This window comes from Panicum virgatum, chromosome 7K (genome assembly GCF_016808335.1).
Source record: "Panicum virgatum strain AP13 chromosome 7K, P.virgatum_v5, whole genome shotgun sequence".
NCBI lineage: Eukaryota > Viridiplantae > Streptophyta > Magnoliopsida > Poales > Poaceae > Panicum > Panicum virgatum.
The window spans coordinates 23,303,602-23,323,413 of record NC_053142.1 but is presented as its reverse complement, the minus strand read 5'-3'; the positions used below and the strand labels follow the sequence as shown (position 1 = coordinate 23,323,413).

General features: G+C 47.6%; 3 protein-coding genes across 3 annotated transcripts; 1 reads left to right on the top strand and 2 right to left on the bottom strand.

Moving 5' to 3' along the window:
- Window positions 1-662: 662 nt before the first annotated feature.
- LOC120640566 (probable aldo-keto reductase 3) lies at window positions 663-2,363 on the top strand. Its single transcript, XM_039916437.1, has 4 exons — window positions 663-1,310; window positions 1,404-1,576; window positions 1,689-1,791; window positions 1,897-2,363. The coding sequence occupies exons 1-4, from the start codon at window positions 888-890 to the stop codon at window positions 2,236-2,238; spliced, it is 1,041 nt and encodes a 346-aa protein (XP_039772371.1). The 5' UTR covers window positions 663-887; the 3' UTR covers window positions 2,239-2,363.
- Window positions 2,364-3,531: 1,168 nt separating this feature from the next.
- On the bottom strand, window positions 3,532-7,058 carry LOC120640564 (probable aldo-keto reductase 2). The gene is made up of 4 exons (XM_039916435.1): window positions 6,570-7,058; window positions 4,351-4,523; window positions 4,161-4,263; window positions 3,532-4,071 (listed from the first exon to the last, which is right to left on the bottom strand). Exons 1-4 carry the CDS (start codon window positions 6,999-7,001, stop codon window positions 3,736-3,738), a joined length of 1,044 nt encoding a protein of 347 aa, XP_039772369.1. The 5' UTR covers window positions 7,002-7,058; the 3' UTR covers window positions 3,532-3,735.
- A 5,450-nt stretch (window positions 7,059-12,508) lies between these two features.
- Window positions 12,509-19,515, bottom strand: LOC120640022 (probable aldo-keto reductase 2). The gene is made up of 5 exons (XM_039915923.1): window positions 19,508-19,515; window positions 14,393-14,519; window positions 13,469-13,641; window positions 13,276-13,378; window positions 12,509-12,964 (listed from the first exon to the last, which is right to left on the bottom strand). Exons 1-5 carry the CDS (start codon window positions 19,513-19,515, stop codon window positions 12,626-12,628), a joined length of 750 nt encoding a protein of 249 aa, XP_039771857.1. The 3' UTR covers window positions 12,509-12,625.
- Between the last annotated feature and the right edge of the window lie 297 nt (window positions 19,516-19,812).

Sequence of the window (19,812 nt, the reverse complement as noted above, 5' to 3'; positions counted from 1 at the left end):
CGATATACTAATACACTTCTTCAAGACAACTTTATATGTACTAAACATGAAACAGCTATCAATTTCAGTAATACTGCTTATCACATATTAGCAACTCGCAGGCATGAACGTGCATTAATCACTGGTTCGATTATGCACGCAGAAGGATGGGATGGTTGTCATCACTTTGAAGGATCCCTATGTCTCCCTATGGGTGCCAGGCCATATGGGATTGCTGTCCCCATCCGCTGCCACGTAGGGCTGGAAAAAAAGCTCGTTAAGCTGGCTCGGTGGCTCGTTTCAAAATTGCTCCGATTACGTTCGTTTTTTTTTAATAAAGATTAGTTGATTTGGAACAAAAGTCAATTTTGGCAGGCTCGGCTCGGCTTGTTATGCTTGATTTGAAGTTGCATATCAAACAACGCGGGAGACTATAATAAATACGAATATATTGATTTCGAAGAAAACTCGAAAAAAGTCGAGGCTCGGCTCGATTCCACCCCTACTGCCACGTCACTAATAGTTATCAAGACTTTGATTTATCACTGGATCTGTCTGAGCTTGTTGATTGGTAGCTGTTGGAAAAAGAAAGAGTCAAAAGTATATGTAGACGGCCACCGAAAATATCGTGTTCGTTTAGCCCCTGAAAAACTTTAATTTGCGGCCGTGACCTAAGCCATGACGCGCCGGCGGCTGCAAGTTTCCTGAAGACTAATTAGACAGGAAGCCTTTGACTTTCTTGCTTGAATTCCCGTCGCCCATGTGTCCTACTCCGTGACGCCAACAACGGCCTACAAATAACCCAGCTGATCTCTGGTGGTAACCGCAGCAGCAGGAACACAGAAGCCGGCCGACAGTCGCAGGCAGCAAAATAGCATCCACTGGTGGCGCAACCGTACGTGCAGGGGATGGCTGCTGCTCCGGTGACGGTGCCGCGGATGAAGCTGGGCTCCCAGGGGCTGGAGGTCTCGGCGCAGGGCCTCGGCTGCATGGGCATGTCCATGGCGTACGGGGAGCGCAAGCCGGAGGCCGACATGGTGGCGCTCCTCCACCACGCCGTCGCCGCGGGGGTCACCTTCCTCGACACCTCCGACGTCTACGGGCCTCACACCAACGAGGCCCTCCTCGGCACGGCGCTGCAGGTGGGTGAGGTGAGGGGGAAGGTGCAGCTCGCCACCAAGTTCGGCATCACGCCGGACGTGAGGGGGGTGCGCGGCGACCCGGCGTACGTGCGCGCGGCGTGCGAGGGCAGCCTCCGCCGGCTCGGCGTCAGCTGCATCGACCTCTACTACCAGCACCGGATTGACACCACGGTGCCCGTCGAGGTCACGGTGAGTAGTGTCACGTTGCCGTTGGTTGCTGCTGCACGTTGAGCTTTCTTGCTTGTTTCCTTCTTAGCATGGATTGCTGGATTTGTCGTGCAGATTGGTGAGCTCAAGAAGCTGGTTGAAGAAGGGAAGATAAAGTACATCGGGCTGTCCGAAGCGTCTGCATCAACAATCAGGAGAGCGCACGCAGTTCACCCGATCACCGCCGTCCAGCTGGAGTTGTCTCTCTGGTCACGAGATGTAGAGCAAGATATAATCCCAACGTGCAGGTACAGAGTGTATTGCATTGCAGGAGAAGAAACAAGACTCTGTTTTATTATTGGAATGGATTGTAAGATACTATATATGTTCTGAACTCTCTTCGTGTTCTGATGATTTCAGAGAACTTGGCATTGGGATCGTCGCATACAGTCCATTAGGCAGAGGGTTTTTCTCCGGTGGAGCCAAACTGGTCAAGGAACTGCCCGACAACGATTATCGCAAGGTGAACTATCCATGATGTATCTAAGAACTATAATTGGGCAATTTGCCTACTGTTCATGAATTCATCCTTTCACTCAAATCTTAATTCAATCCCGTTGTCTTTCAGAATCTACCAAGGTTTCAGCCAGAGAACCTGGAGAAGAACGCACTCATATTTGAGCGTGTCAGTGAGATGGCCGCAAGGAAAGGATGCACGTCATCGCAGCTCGCACTAGCCTGGGTTCACCATCAGGGAACCGATGTCTGCCCCATACCTGGAACCACAAAGATAAACAACTTCAACCAGAACCTGGGAGCGTTGTCGGTGAAGCTCACGCCCGAGGTGATGGCAGAGCTTGAGTCCTATGCCGCCATGGATGATGTCCAAGGTGACCGGTATCACAGCACATTTCTGAATACCTGGAAGGATTCCGAGACCCCTCCTCTGTCATCTTGGAAAGGGAATTAGAAATGTTTACTGTTATCTGAGTGATAAATGTATTTGCATATAGTTGCCACCATCAGAGTACATGCAAATAAATGTTGTAACGATCTCTTTGAATATCTGGTTTCCCATTATGATTGGAAAGATCACATTGTGCCTAATTTATACTTCTGATAAATCTCGGGGGGGGGGGGGGGGGTCGATTAACACACCATGAAGGCGGCATCGCTAATATGTGGGATGGCATAGACCCTTAGTGCACTTCTAATGTAGGATCTCAATTAACAGACCTATGGTAAGATTTATTTTTATTCCAGATTGAATAATCTTTCTGTTTTTGTTGTTCCTGAAGATGAAGATAGTTTAGTCTTCTTCTCGCAATTTAATAGAAAACCTTTGTATGCCATACTAAAAGTTAGATGTATCCATCCGTCAACGTACCTGGCCAGTGGAATATTATCAAATTTCTCCCCAAAATTCACAGGTAGAATAATATGAGCGCGGGAACACTGATTCTCTACGACCACGACGATATAGTGAGATCAGAGACGAAGTTATAATGCTGCTTACCTCATTGTGTTGAAAAGGTAGAGTCTTTCTCTAAGCTTCAGGTAGCACAAAGTTGTTTTTTATATACTCTGCTGGTTGCAGATAGCCACCAGCCAAGTGTTCGCACATTGAAGACTTTACCATTTATTTGTGTGCCTCGCCCCTCAGCCTTCTACTCACTGAAAGGTGATTTTTTATTCAGACATGGATCACTTCATCGTAATGTGGAAATGTTCCGAACAACTGTACTTCTAAAAGTATGCAAGACCTAAGTTTGCCATAGTAAAATCTTCTATTTATTTCTCTAAACTTTTGTCACTGATGTAGAAATTCCCACGATTTATTAACATTATTTGAGTAGTACGGTAGAGGTAAGACACCTACTATATATATATATATATATATATATATATATATATATATATATATATATATATAATATATACATATATATATATACATATATATATATACATATATATACATATATATATACATATATATACATATATATATACATATATATATATACATATATATATATATACATATATATATATACATATATATATATAAGGGTACAAGAAGAAGGAAATAGAACAAGATTACATGAGGGACTCAGATAATTTGGGGAAGTATCTGTTTTTCCCTCTTAGCATAGGGAACTTGTAACAAGAGTCAAATATGTTTCAGATAAAGAAGGAAGCGCACCGATGCATAGAGATGTGGCAACTGATTGCTTGACTTAGGGCCACAAATATAGTAGCATTCTCCTTTAGCAACTTATTCATACATTGCATTATTAATTTATTTCTCATTTTTTTATGCGAAAGCACAACCTCGCCATCATACACGAGTATCACCCAACTCACAAATGTTGCCATTGATTTGCCAACACCAAGGAACGTCGTGAAAACAACACCAGGTAGCATAACATAGCCTCATGTATCAGACCGTCCACGTAAGTAGCTGTTACTCAGCCTTCCAGGAGGACAAGGGAGGAGTCTCAGAATCCTTCCAGGTGTTGAGGAAGTCATGGTAGCGATCACCCTGGACATCCACCGAGGCATAGGACTCGAGCTCAGCCATGTCTTCAGGCGTGAGCTTCACGGACAAGGCCGCCACATTATTGTTGAAATTCTCAATCTTTGTTGTCCCAGGTATGGGGCAGACATCAGGTCCCTGGTGGTCAACCCATGCCAACGCCAGCTGAGATGGCCTGCACCCCTTCCTTACCGCCATTGCATTCACTTTCTCAAATATCAAGGCATTCTTCTCTAGGTTTTCTGGCTGAAACCTAGGCAAATCCTGAAAAATGCATAGGATGCATGGTTCATTGGAAAGGCTAAATGGTGCTGAGATAATATGTTGTACCAAGCTAGTTAAGAGATGTAGACCTTGCGGAAATCTTGATCAGAAAGCGTGTTGACCAGGTTAGGCCCGCTTGACAAGAACCCTCTGCCTAGTGGACTATATGCGACTATTCCAATGCCAAGCTCCCTGAAATTGTCAGAACAAGGTGGATATTTCTGAATAAGACAATAGTACAGATACTTTCAGTTACTCAAAGGTAGGTCATGGAAAGACCTGCAAGTTGGGATTATTTCTGCTTGAACATCTCTTGACCAGAGAGACCACTCCATCTGGACAGCGGTGATTGGGTGAATTGCGTGCGCCCTCCTGATGGTCGACGCCGATGCTTCTGACAGGCCAATGTATTTTATCTTACCCTCTTCGACTAGTTTCTTGAGTTCACCTACCTGTAGATGCCAAGAATACGAGCTTATTTTTCATATCAGTATTATAGGCTATTTATTGGATACAACTGCAAATTAAAATAATCGAGTCCTGCAAAGTGCAGGCAGGAGTATCGGAGACCATTTTCTCGTTCTGAAACTTTGAATGATTTTCTTCAAGTTCATTTTTTTCTGAAAATATATACTCACCGGTCTTTCAAGTTTGACAAACCCTTAGCTTGAAAGTAGAACAGAATTCCCGAGCGATTGAAAAGAAGATGAGATAATGCAAAATAAATTGGGCAAAACTCAAAGATAGTGAGGACCAGTGCTGTTGTAATGAGTGATTGACACTCGTTGTGTATTTATGCTTGCCTTGATTGTGAAGCACAGGTACAGGGTGCGACGTGGCAGTCGACGGCGTGAGGTGAAGGACAAGTAGGTGAAGACCAAGTGAAAGGTTCGGGGGAGAACAAGAGTATATTTGGACCGAGGGATCTGAAGAGGTCAGGCGGAGTCGCGGGCGGCCTACATGGTGCACGGATTGACAAGGAAGCATGAAGAAGGATGTGGCGACGTGGTCCGAGTTGGCGAGGACGATGGCCGAGTCAGAGGTCATGTGGCACCATCGCGAAGCTTGCGCCGATGCGAAGTAAAGTCATGAAGACGGCGTCCGTCCATTGCTCTTATAAAAATATGGACCGTTTTGCCTTGCATGGGCGGTTACCATAGTTATTAGCATAGGGGTATTTTAGTCATTCGCCAAAGATCTCTTATTAATAGGCATAGCTAGTTGGAGATCTCTCTCTTCTCCTCCCCTGATTTTTTCTTTTTCTTGTAATTTTCGTGTTAGGATTTGTTGGAGATTTTGTAGAAAATGGAGGCTCTAACCTACTTTTGTCCTCTGGGCATCAAGATCTGTGTGATTTTTGAGTTCATCCTCATATTCCCTTTGTTTTTCTTTTTTTGCGATTTTCGATTCACATGTTTTTACTCCACTGTTTTTTCGAAATTTTTCATGGATCTGTTAGTCCTAGTCGTTCTGATTTTATGGCTTGAGTTTCGTTTCGAATCGTTATGATTTGAGTGAGTTATTGGAATTTGAAGATCCGGAGTTCCTCTCATTTTCCTCCTTTCTCTCCTCTCTGTTCTTGAGCAGGGGCTCGCTCAGCAGCGCTTGCTGCTAGGCAACGCGCAGCGCGACGGTCGTGTGGCGTGGCCTGCGGTAGCAGCCGGCAGCAGCGAACTCGCGCATGCGGCGGCGCAGCGCTTGGGGCGGTGGCGAGCATTTTTTTTTTTTTTGAGATACGGTGGCGAGCACAGCTGCAGCAGGCACGCTCACGCGAGTGCGTGCGGGGCAGGCCGTCCAGCAGACGTGCTGCAGCCCAGCAGGCGGCCCAGGTGCCAACCAGGCTCGCAGGGCAGGCGGCCCAAAAGTGAGCATCGTGCAGCCCACCCATGGAGTGCTCGGGCCAAGCTGCAAGACAGGCAGCTCATCACTAAGCAAGGTGAGTATGCTGTTCTCTTTGTTTTTGTTTTGTTTCTCTCACGAGCACTTAATTCGTGCCTTAATTTATTATCTTTTGTTGCTGCTGATACTTGTTAATCTCCTTGCTTAGTCAAATTCTTAGAGTTTTTTGCATGTGTAGTTAGCTAGCTTTATTTAGTTTTCACTCTCGCTAGTTACTGTTGATTAGTTAGGGTGTTTTAGAGATAGTTTTGCTTCTCCTCTAGTGCAAGTTTTCTTTTGCCGTGTCTTCAGTGTCGCTTCCGCTTTGAGTCAAGTGTTCCTAATTGTTTCTAGAAAGCGTGTCACACTAGTTGACTCGTGTTATTCTGGCGATTAGAAGAGAGGGTTCTGGGTAGTGAATTGGAGTCAGCTTTTTCACTGAGTTTTGAAGGCTCCCATTCACTCCCCTCTCGGGTCACCCATTCTAGTCCCACATATAGTATAGAAGAATTACCAGAGGATCTATTCTGCAATGAAGTAAATAGGTGCCAAAGACACCCCTTGAACTTTTGTATCCGTATGAAATTTTATCTGATGAGCATGAAAGTGTATATCCTCACCGTGACCTCGATGGGTACCCTTGTGTCGATGCGATGCTGGTAGTAGAGGTCGATGCAGTCCACGCCCAACCGCTTGAGGCTGCCCTCGCACGCGGCGCGAACGTACGCCGGGTCCCCGCGGATCTCACGGGTGCCGTCGTCGACGCCCAGGCGTATGCCGAACTTGGTGGCCAGCTGCACCTTCTCCCTCACCCCACCCTGCAGAGCCTTGCCAAGGAGGATCTCGTTGGTGTGAGGGCCGTAGACGTCGGAGGTGTCGAGGAGGGTGACGCCGGCGGCGACGGCGTGGTGGATGAGCGCGATCATGTCCGGCTCAGGCTTCGGCGGGCCGTAGTAGGCGGACATGCCCATGCAGCCGAGGCCAAGCGCCGAGACCTCCAACCCCTGCGACCCCAGCTTCATGCGCGGCACCGTCACCGGAACTGCAGCCATGGCTGGCTGACCGGACTTCTACTCCAAGCTAGTTGGCTAGATGTCTGCTCTTTGCTACCTGAGAGCTGGCTGCTGAACACTGGTTTGAGTATTGAGTGAAGTGGGCTTATCGGTGGCTCAATTTATAATGCTATTGGTTGGCCAATGATGCGTCAGGCAATAGGTCACCCGGCGGCTTTTGTGGTTCTGAGCATGATGGTGGTTTTGGTACGATGAAAGTTGGTATACAAGTCGCTTGTGTACGAACAATAAACAAATAAATTTATACTGTGGCCCACACTGGAAATAAGTAAATTTAAATTAAGAAACAGGCCCCCTTGAAATCTCATTTTTTAAAGGGAAATCCTAAACAACGTACCAATACTCAAATTTTCTTGCCACACCGTGGGTTTGCTTCTTTGTCCCTCCCTTCTCACCTTCGGCAAAGAATTCTGGTTAGGATTTAGGATGGGGTTGGTATGGTAGCTTTGGGTTTTGGTAACACTCCATGTAAGAAACATGACCTCATTAGGCCATAGTTTGTGACTTGGTGGTTGTGTGACAACATAATCAATGGGATTAACGTGTTTGTGAGCTCAAGTTTGTATAATTTCTAGATCCCATGGATGAAGTATAATCTATAGTCTAAATGTCCAATTCGCTGTCAAGATGTCCAATTTAAATGATAGGCACGACGAGTTGGACAAGTACAACATGAATACATGCATCGGTTGAACCGACGGCATGAATATTATAAGCGTCAGTGCATTGGACAGTGCAATTGGAGATTAACTATGAAGAAAACTCAGTAGCACCAGTTAAACTGACAGTATAAGTAAGTGGTGTCGGTGCAATGGTATATGACCTATCCAGATGATATATGCAAGATCCCAGACGACACAGGCTTGATATATTTGTGGATGAGGTTTAGTCGAAGCCTACATTCCCGGCGCATGACTATGTATATGAACGCTCTTCCCAAATACTGCAAAACCGCTGCATCACCGCTGCTGCTCCTCCCTACCATCCCCCCTTCCACCCACCACTCCTTCCCATCACCCCTCCCATCTCCCAGCCACCCCTTCCCTCTCCATGCCCCCCCTCGCTTCTTCCCCGCTGGCACATCCTTTGCCGCCCCTCCCCTACAGAATGGCGGGCAGCAGTGCGTGAGGTGAGGCGGCGCTGCTAGCGCGTAGGTCCGCGGCGGGTATTAGCGTGGGGCAAGGAGGCACGCAGGCGGCACGAGCAAGTTTTTCTCCTTTGTTTTGTTTTTTTAACTAGATCCCGTAGTGATGCTGCACTCCATCACCGCCGACTCTAATCCCCCCTCCCCTCCCGAACCGGCGGTCAATGGGGATTTGGAACCGATGGTGATGGGGTGGTTGTAGTGGTGCATGCCCCAAGGATGTCAAGGTGTGGCTTATGTGTAATTTTATTTATCTGTACCATTACTGCTTCAATAATTGCAGATATAGATGACCCAACATAGTGGTGTCGGCAAATAGCCGCCCTTGGCATCATTATCACTAACTGTTGCAGCTTTTTGGGTCACCTAGCAAGTACTGGGGCACCATGTAGCGGTTAGGTATTTTTCAATGATTTTCCTCCAGTAGTGGTGACCCTATTTCCTCCTGTCTTAAAAAAACTGAGTGCTTTTCTTAGGGTCTACGTACCATAGTGCTGAGTTTATTATTAGGCCGGTGGATTTTACTTCTTTGTATATGTTGTGTTGTTGTTAATGGCCTTGATATTTTTATAGTGCAATGTATGCTTTGGACTGATAATTAGAAATTTTATATCACAGGATCTTTCGACACCATTCACATTTCGTGAGTAGTTGTGGCTTACCTAATCCGAGCCTCCGAGGTTGTGTACTCCTGGCTTGGAACAAATTAATTGAAAGCCATCACGCCGATGAAGAGGAGGGTCGTCCAAGTCACACATCACCAAATGAAAGACAGGATTACGATGATCTGCTCGTATTCCTATGCATCCTGATCTTGATGATCTGCTCGTGTGGCATTACGTACAAAGTTCAGAGAGCTCTACAAAGAAGAGGGAGCGAAGTAGAGGACATGCCTCATCATCCAGTGGAAACTCGATGGAGGAACAGCACTGGAAGAGATTGTGGAAGATGAACTGCCCGAGTAATTAAGATCAAGCACTTTGTCTGGCGTATGGCACGCAATACTTTAGCAGTGAGAATGAACTTAGAACGGCTAGGGATTGAACTTGACACAAGATGTGTGACGTGTAATGGGCTGAATGAGGATGGGGGGCATCTGTTTCTTGGCTGCAAGTATGTGAAACATGTGTGGAGAGCAAACGGCATGGAGCTAGAACACTCCTGGCAGAGAAGGGATCAGGAAGGGAGGTGGTCCAGTGTATTCTTGATATGCAGGAAAGGAGCCAAATTAAAGTCGCAAGCCTCGGAACACCTTTTTTCCAATGTCCCTTCTCAAAGCTTTGCCGGGCCATTTTACATGTACAAGTACGGACACAATGAACCACCTATGAAGTAATGGAGAACATCTCAAGGCTGCGCTAAGGACTCCAATTTTCATGTGTCTAATTGTTGACACTCAACATTGGCATAAGCAAGATAAAGGTCAAAATAGCCAATTTAATATTAACTCCTATTATTTTTGCAAGTTTGGCATGTATGACTGCTGTGCAGGATAGGGAGATCGTTTTGGGATATTCTAGACATGATTTCATCAATGAGCCAAAAAAGAATTCAAAACAGAATTAAGATGAGGTCAAATCATGAGTTTGAGTGCACTAAGATGAAGCCCTCGTTGAGACGATCGAAACGGTTATATGGTCACCTGCAAGTTTCCCTATCTAAGTAAATCTGGTCTGACCGGATTTGGTGACCGGTCTGACAGGTTTTTAGCAGTTTAGTCCAAATTAGGTCTGTAAGTTGATTCTATGTCAGTTTTAACATATTTTCGACCTCCCATGGTATAGACCTCCCATGGTATAGACCTCCCCACTCTATAAATGTAAAAGGCCACGGCCAATTGAGGGGACACAACACTCAATCGAATCTATCAAATACATTTATCTTTCATTGTCTTTACCTTTTTTTCTTTACTCTAGCTTTTCCAACCTCAACATTCTGTTCTTCCTTCATCTCCTTGACGTTTGAAGACGGCCTAGCTGGCCTGCCAAGCCTAGGGCGACCCAAGGTGCTCCTGCCCCTACGGGGTCCCTCCCGGGTAAGCGTTCGTTCGATCCTTGTCGGGTTGCCTCAACGAGACTGGTCTGACCGGTCCACCATATCGGTCTAACCGATTGGTGCTGCGGCGCTGCAAGGAGAGTCGCTACATGCTGCACATGTGCTCTCGTGTGTTGGCCCTAAATCGGAGCCATATTTTGGCGACTCCGCTGGGGACCAAGAATTAGGTTATCATGGCCGATTTGTCAAACTCTAACAATACGACATTATATGAAGAACTACTTGAGGAGTATCGGCAAGAGCGTAATCGGACGGATGAAAGGTTATTTCTATCCTGTTATCGTAAAACAGAGCAAGGCATCATCAAGATAAATGAGTGGCAGCCACCATCCACCATTGACTTACTAAAAGAGATGAAATCCTCATGTACTGTATCTGATTTTCTATCCAACTATGGGAACTATTTGATCAATGAGGAGGATAATGAGGATCTAGATTTTGTTAGTGATGAATGTATTATTAATCCTTGCAATGAGGATCTACTTGTGTTGTTGTCCATAAAAGCAAAGATCTAATTCGTCCGTCTTAAACCAAAATTATTGATACAAATCCTTCTAGTGAAGCGCTTCTATTCTGGAGGGGGGGGGGGGCAACAACTCAAAGATTCATGTCTTGTTCATGACTGATTAAGTTCAGAACAGCCAATCTTAAAAGCTGAAAATCCTATTCTAATTCTAAATAGTCAAATATTGGCTTAGACATCAGATCAAAAAATAAGTCTAAACCTAAGATGTTAAAGCCAAAGAAACCTGAGATCGGTTTTTGGAAAACAGTTCAAGCCAAAGGTCATAGCGAACATCAAAAGTAAAAGCCGAAGCCTATTCATAGAGTGCTTTCAGGTAAATCCAAAAGGGAAGCGAATGTCAATGTTGTTTGTTGACCTAAAAATTCGAAGCAAATAAAATCTGTTCCTAAACAAAAATTCCATGATCAGAATCGGCTATGGAGTTATTCTGCGATGACAATGTCGTTTCCATCTCATGGATCACATATGTCTATGCCATGTGGACCGTATGACAGCATGCCTTATTTATGTCCACCATGTTCTTAAAATTTATGGATGCTGTCTCCTCCTAGATATTTTTGTCCAGATTATATTACCTATAAGGAACCAGTAATTATTGAGTCATCACCTGCAAACAATGACCATTTTCACCTAGATGTCTCTCATGCCAAGTGGTAAGTGCAGTCTATTACTCAGCACATAGATGTAGTAGGAATTGAAGCTTTCCTTTATTGTATTACTTAGCACACAGATGGAGGGCGAACTGAAGCTTTTCTAATAGGTTATTTCCTTGTTAGATTTATTTCGCAGTTCCTCTTTTGTAATCTTAAGAAATGAAAAGCTCGCTTCTATGTGAAATTGCAAGCAGCAAAGTTTATTCTTCAGAGAGTTGGAACTGCAGTACAGATTTGTCTGGTACCTTTTATCCCTTTCTTCTTTTGCATAATTTTGTTGGGTATTATGTACACAAAGTTATATAATTCCTCTTATACATGTATATTACGGGCTCACATGAACAGAGTATGATGGAATTTGTAAATAGTAATTCTATATATTGTAGTCAGTGGCTGGAAAGTGATCAAACAAACATGCATTTGATATATTGTAAATTTTTAATGTTAAATATTTGACTTACTATTAACTGTACTATTTAACCTTGCAACGCTGAAGTAGGTATCATCGGAAACCATTAGCAAAGGACTAATTAACCATGTTAATTGTGGTTGACAGAAAGTAGTTACTGGCTTTATTTCAAAATTTCAGAACTGGGTTTCTCCCTAGGCCGAAGTCCCAATCGAATAATGTCATCCAAAAGACAACAAAACTTACCAGCTTGATACTCCAAAACCATCTTTTTTGCAGAAAAGGGACAGAAGAGTTTTTTTTTTAGGGAAGGCAGAAGAGCTAAGTTTTTTTTTTGTTGAGATCATGGCAGAAGAGCTAAGTGAACCGAAAGATCCATGATGAACCAATAATGAACGTATAGTGGGCCTCTATACTTATCTGGGCTAGGGCCTTCTATTATATTTGTTCCTTTCATCAAGAAGAGAGAGCCCACAAGAAGCCCATAAACTCTTTTTCTTCAGAAAGAAGATTAGGCTTATATTTATGGTTCATGTGTGCTGACAATGGTCTGGCCCAAATAGATGAGGTGAATCAACGTAGAAAAGATCCGATTTCACAGTTTTTTATTCAAAATTCAGTTCAATACTTCAATGAGCACCGACTACAATACAGTGCACATGCTTATTCAGAGCACCAGGGGTTTTAAAGTTGAATTACAGATATACGAAACCAGCTTATTCATCACACCAGCCACCAGGGGTTTCAACTATTTAAGCTTCAACTACACATTTAAAGGTACGGCAACAAACGCAGTTGAAGATACATGTAATCTCGCTACTCAAGTTTCCAAGATGACAATGGCGGGGTGTCGGAATCCTTCCATATGATGTCCATAAGTACAGCGTTCCGGTCTCCCTGGACTTCACCTGCAGCATATGACTCCAGCTCAGCCATCTCCTCTGGTGTCAGCTTCACAGACAGTGCTCCAACGTTGTCATTGAAATTCTGAATTTTTGTTGTGCTTGGTATCGGGCAAACATCGCTTCCCTGATGGTGAACCCAAGCCAATGCGAGTTGTGATGTGGAGCATCCTTTTCTTGCTGCCATCGCGTTGACACGCTCAAATATCTGGATGTTCTTGTCGAGATTCTCTGGTTGATATCGAGGAATAAACTGGAGAAGTATGAAATTCCCGTTAGAAACAAGCAATTAATTAATCACATTTCTATATATGATTCTTTTTATATGGAACCATTATATACTGATATACATAGAAATGGACGAGCAGGATCCAAAAAGGTATCTGAGATCAAGGAAATGGTAAATACACACATTTTTAGGTTATGCTTACAATGTAGTAAAATTGACCAACAAATTCATGAAATATCTCCAAAATGAGTTGAAAAGTAAAAAATAATGGATAAATATAAATTAACTTGCTAGTGGAGCTCAATCAATTTCCATAGGTATCAGTTGGAGTTCACCTTGCGGTAGTCATCGTCGGACAGTGACTCAACCATTTTTGACCCATTAGAAAAGAACCGTCTGCCCAGTGGACTGTAAGCCACGATCCCAATTCCAAGTTCTCTGAAATTGTCACGGAAAGTACATAATTCAAAATTTCAAATTTTCAATTTTTTTACGGTACAACTCTTATGTTTCACTGTCCGTGAATACCTGCAAGTAGGAATCACTTCTTCTTCCACATCTCTGGACCATAGCGACCACTCAATCTGAACTGCAGATATAGGATGGACTGCATGAGCTCTTCTTATTGTGGATGCGGATGGTTCAGATAACCCGATATATTTTATCTTCCCTTCATCGACTAGCTTCTTGAGTTCACCAATCTGACAAGGAAAACAAATTCATGAATAAGCTAAAAATATAGTTGATGCCTTACACAGTGCAGTACGGATTCTACGCAACCATTCGTGGCTTAATATTTTCTAACCACTCATTAATAATAGAGATGGACTTCTTCAAAACCATTCTCTACCAACCAACATCACTGTCATAGTTTCACTGTGGAGCTAGTATTCCCCTGACTTTCAACCTTGATGCTCACAAGTCACAGCTATTAAACTAATGAGAAATCAAATAGTGGCCGGAGAAGGTCGTCCCCTCACCTTGACCTTCTCTGTTATTTCAGAGGTTTCTTGCAAGCTTTGGCAATACAGCCTATAACACTCCTTCGATAATTTTCAGAGCAAAGTCAGCAGATGGGTGAGTGATGATCAGATTAAGCAAGGGCTGAATTCCCTCATCATCCCCCGAGCATAGCGATCATATAGAAACATCTAAATTGTTCCATTTTCAATTGTACTTCCCCGAGCTAAGCAACTGCCTTGCTGCCTGCTGCAGAGGAATCGAAGCAGTTCTTAATTTGAAGTTTGTTGGGGGCAAAAGGGCTATCCTTTTTTACTGCCGTTGGAGCCCTTATAAGTATTTAGGTCAGGTCTGGTTCTTAATTCCTTTTGTATCGTGAATGTAATCCTGGAACGTAGTGTGTGTCATATATAGTGTCAAACTTTTCTTCTTCGTTTTCTATTAGTGCAGTGGCATGCTGCTATTCCGATCGAGATAAAAAAAAATACTCACCGTGACCTCGATGGGCACCTTCTTGTCGACACGGTGCTGGAAGTAGAGGTCAATGCAATCGACACTTACTTTTCCTCCAACCGTCCGCAATCGTCGCCTCCTTCTCAGATCTCTGACGCCTGGACCTCTTCGGCGCCATTCGGAAGGTCACAAGTCGCTTCTCACGCATATGCTCGGGGGCTGAGAAATCAAGAGAAGACAGAAGGTTGAGGAGTTGGTCTCAGACAAGAGCAGATGAAAACGCAGATCGGATCACCACTGTTAAATAATCAGGACAATGGCATTTCCGGAAATACTAGAAAAACCAAAGGTCACAAAGAATGCCTCGGTTTGGGTTCCTTAACCCTAAATCGACGGATTTCAAGTCAAGGCTCGGGGGTTGCGAGACATGTATCATAAATGGTAAACTTTTTTCAAAAACAGACCTGAAGACAGAGATGACCCTCAACCTGATCCATCGGTTCAAGCTAAGGCTCGGAGGCTACTCCATATGGAGCGCGAGCACATCACGCACCATATCAGAAGGAGAAATTCGGAGCTAGAGCACCTCATAGTCTCGATGCAGCTAGGGAAGTACTCGGAAGACTACTCAAGGCACTCAAAGGACTTCGAATCTGTGCAATGGATTCCAAAAGTACTCGAAAGCACCCGATGGACATCTTCAGAAGTACTCAACGCCTGCAAGACTAGACTACGAAGAGCTCGGGGGCTTGTCAGACCTGGGGCAGCAGGACTGCTCACGGGCATGAAATATTCTAGAGTAGGGAATACTGCATGGGCACGCCCTACCTCTACTGTAACTACTCGTACAACAGTAGAACTAGCCTAAGTACAAGGAAACTACCCGACCCACTCGGAGTAGGACTCTAAACGTACTCGGCTAGAACTTTCCATGTAACCCTGTTCCCCCAGACTATATAAGGGCGAGTAGGGACCCCTCCAAAAGATCGAACAATACCAGAGGGAATACAAACCACCACACAGGACGTAGGGTATTACGCTCTGGCGGCCCGAACCTATCTAAATCCTTGTGTTCCTTGCACCACCGCGTTCTGATCTCGGCGAGTCCCTACTCATAACCACTCTCCTCGGGATACCCCTCGGAGAACCCGACGGCAAAACACTGACACTACGGGAACATTACTTAAGCTGACAATATAAGAAAATTCATACAATCAAATATCCAGTTGTCCAAAAGACCAAAACAGTAGCACTGATATAAGGATAAGGCTATAACGGCGTTAAAGCTACGTGTCGGTGCCCTGACCCGGGGGTCCGGATCCCAACTAGTAAATGTTGCGTGTTTCCTCGTCCCAGATGTTGATGCAAGAGGCAACACAGTAACGCACGGGTTTATCCTGGTTCCGGCCGCGGGGCCATACGTCCAGCAAAGGGGGTGTGCGAGGGCACTGTATTATCCTGCACCCGGAGTGCTTATAGTAGGGGGTACAAGCGTGGCGAGAGAGGGAGGGAGGCTCCCAAGTCTTTGCTAGAAGAGGAGTCGGTTGAGGTGAGTGCTCAGTGGTGCTGAGAGTGTGACGATGATCGCGAGTGTGGGTGACCATCCCCCTTAAAGGAAGCCTGCCTCCTTCTTTTATAGTCATAAGGAGGGGCGGTGTACATGAGTGGGGGAACGTGGAAGTCGTCGTCCTCCCCCGAATCGCGGGGGTGCAGTAGTCGAACACTATAGAAAGTACACTGTGGGGCATGACATCGGGCGTGGCAGTCGTCTTGGATGTCCTCCGTGGTCTTGCGGAGATCGCGCTGGTGTCCTGCCAACCCCAGCAGGCAGTGTGGTCGTCGCTGTAGGATGTTCAGTCCTCCAGATGTGGCATTCAGTGGGCCTTGCAGGTCAGGGTCCTGCGTGCTCCAGCGGTGGAGGGGCATGCGGCGGTCCCGGACCCCTCTGGATAGAGTGCCGGTGTGAGCACTAAGGAGGTCCGAGGGTTGCGTGGAGGTCCCGAACCCCTCGAGGACGGAGGTCCGGGCCTCCGGCTACTTAGCGCCGGGCTTTCCTCTTGGAGGGGTACGTGGCGTCGCTGGATCCCTTCCCAAGCTGGAGGCGGGTCCGGGGCCATACGTGTGATGAGGTGGATTCCGGACGGGCGGAGTTTGTAGAATAATACGGGGAGCAGTGTCGAGCACGCCGCGTCCCGCGTCGTAGGTCCCACAGTGCTGCCATAGCATCCGGGATAGCGGAGCAGTGACTGGAGTTGGCGGATGGGACTCCGGTCACAGCCACTGTGGGGAATGGCAGCCTGACGCCGTCTGTCCTGAGCACTGTGGAAGAGTGGTTGGCATTCAATGCCTCCGTACGACGGGCGGTTGAGCGGTAGGGCCGTTTGTCCCTTACACCGAGGGGTGGCCTCGAGCGAGGCGGAGATGAGTTACCTGCTCGAGGGAGGTTCGCAGCTCTCGAGCGAGGCGGAGATGATTTGCCCGCTCAAGGGTAGATTCGCTACCCTCGAGCGAGCCGGAGATGCGGGGCGCAGTCGAGGGTCCTGATGGGAGCCCTCGAGCGAGGCGAAAATCATCTCGTGGGCCCGAGAGGGGTGCAAATGGGCCGTATGCTGGGCTTCTTTGAGTCATTTCCTTTCTTCCAGATTGGAAGGAGGCCGTGAGCCTTCGTGAGCCCGGTAGCCTTAACAAGTGTTTGCGTTTTTTAGAGTGATCTTAGTACCCCGATTAGGGTGTCCCTAATCATGGTACCCGACAGTAGCCCCCGAGGCTTTGGTCGAGTCAAGGGATTCGACCAAAGGGTAATTCGGCAATTTTCCCCTTGACGTGATCGGTCAATGCCGTGCACCCACCAGGCGCGCCTGAGCGCCAGCCCGGCAGATGTGACAACTCGTCGGTCAGGGTAGTGCGTCTGTGGGGAGAGTACTTCGAGGCACGAGCCTTTTTGTTTTGTTTGTTCCGGGGACGGGATGCATCAGAGTGCTAAGCGGGCAAGGGCGGATGATGGCACCTGCTGCTCAGCAACTGGTGCTTCCGTCATGCTGTCCCGCGCCCAAGGTCTCAGCCCCGATTTCCCTGGTTGCCTTGCGACGCGCCGTTCGGGGGCGGTCGGCCTGGGCCGATCATGAGCCGCTCAGCGTCCAGGGACTAGGCTTTATTTTGTTCGGTCTCGTCTCGGCGCGATAACCGAGGGCATCTTCCGTTTGTGGAGGGCCGTGCCATCACGGGTGGTCCAAGCCCTTGTCCTTCGACAGGCTTGAAGCTTGGTGCCTGACGCAGCTATAAATAGGGGTCGTGGGGTTCCCTTTCCTCTCCAACTTCCCTGGTCTTTCTTCCAGCATTGCCTAAGTCTTGTAATGTTTTTCTTTGCCTTTCGTGACCGGCCCCCAGATGGGGTGGCCTGGCCTTTTTAAGCTTTGGTGCTAGAAGAATGCTTGCGAGCGGCAGGAGAAAGACGGAGAGGGCGTGCGCACCATCCCTCAGCTTCAGTGGGATCACTAGAAGAGCATTGGGTCCGTGGGGTCCTGCTCCTGCGATGTCCCCTAGCCTGAAGGGGGATGGAGATGCCTTACCATGGCGTTAGTGCCAGGTTTGCTGGCTGTTCTTCGCATCGCCCCCCCCCCCCGGCAAGAAGGTTGCTCTCGGGGAGACGGTGCGGAGGGTGCTGTCCGCCAGCTCGACCCCCTGCGTAGTCTTCGGTGGAGGAGATGCTAGAAGAAAGCTTGTGAGGGGAGCATCCCGCGGACCCGTGCGGCCTGGGGGCTGTTCCTCTCATCCCTAGCAACCTGGCCGTCGCGTCAGCCAGGTGCTCGGTGCCTTTCTTCGTTGCTCGCTCCTCCCCAAGACAGGGAAAATTGCCACGTAGGTGGCAATGTGTTTGTATCTTTCGACGGCTTCGCGCTGGTAACCCTTTGTAATCTTTATTTGCGTTGAGTAATAAAGTCCCTTTCTCCTTTACGGGGAGGATGACCGAGGGTATAGGGATGTACAGAGGGTTACAGCCCCCGAATATGTGTTTGTACTCGTCCAAGGGCTATAAATGTCGCCCCACTGGGTTTCTTCACTGGGGTGGCCGTCCAGCGTCTTTTTTAGCCGGCATCGGCACTCTTTCAGCCAGCCTCGGCATTCTCAGTGCTGGTACAACGACCCGGCGTTTAGCTTAACCATCAGGCGGGTACGCGTTGATAGTAGGGGACTTGGTTAGACACGCGGAGCTTCACAATCGACAGTCGTTGGCTTATTCGAGGGTGCGGTCTGAACCGTGATGTGCGAGGAGCCCCCGAGCCTAGGCCCATGTGAAGGCATTCAAGGGAAACCCTCGTCTTCGATTACGACCCTCATCGCCCTTTCGCAGGGAGGAGGGGTGAAGCGCACCATGCTACCCATGCCCGGGCCGCAATCTATGGCTGCTTCGGTGAGCTATTAGCAGGTAGTTCAAGCAGACGTCCGTGCCCTGTTCGATAAGGGTCGGCACGCGGTCCATGGACACGTCTCATAGAGCGCTTGCGAAGGTTTGCTAGGCGGGGCTCGGACCCGTTCGATGGGGTCCGAGGGCTCGATGCTCTCCCTCGATGGGATTCCCCTACTAGGCACCCTCGACTGGCCTTGAACACTGTGTAGGATGTCTCGAACTCCGCGTTTGAGGGTGGCTTGTACGGAACATCCATGTAGTCCCTGACTCTGGCGATCTGGAGCGCCTGTCGAACTGCCGACGGGCCAGGCTTCGAACCCCTGATCAGTAAGGCCTCGGAATGCGATCCCTTCGAGGGTGAAGAGACCCCAGAAGGAATATTCCATCATGATTCGAGAACGACGCGGAGTCGCGAGTCATGCGCGCGAGTCTTCCGCTGTTTGTGGGCGACGTGGCCCGATTCGTGCGGTGCAGCGCGGGTGCGCCTTTTCAGGCGGCAGCCTCGGGCAGACGAAGCGGCGTGGGCTGTGGCTGACGGATGGGATAGTGCAACAGTCGAGCCGTGCCCGCCGGTTACCGTGCCGCAATTATTGCTATGTGCGCACGTGGGAGACTCTGCAGCCGCGGGGCCCGGCCGTCAGCGACAGCGAAATCTACCGTATTCAATGCGGTAGATTCGGGTTGTGGCGGCGGACCCGCCCGTCATGGTGAATAAAAACGAAGAGGAAGGGGTTGTTTAGGCTCACCTGGCCATTTGCCTTCGTCTCGCTTTGCCTTCTCCGCCTCCCCTGCATCCTGAGCGCACAGCCAAGAGCGAAAGGAGGAAGAAGAAGAAGAGTGAGAGCACACCTTAGCCATCCCGGAGCCTTCATTCCCACATCCCCCCTCGACTCGGAGAAATGTCAGATGTCCAGGAGCCATTGCCGTGGGGGAGGTCCTCCGCCACCGTGGCGGTTCTGGAGCAATTGGTAGCCGACCGGCTGCTGTCGCTGAACCCCGACTCGGGGGCGCCGGCGTGGATCTGCCCGCTGCCAGAGGAGACCAAGCCGAA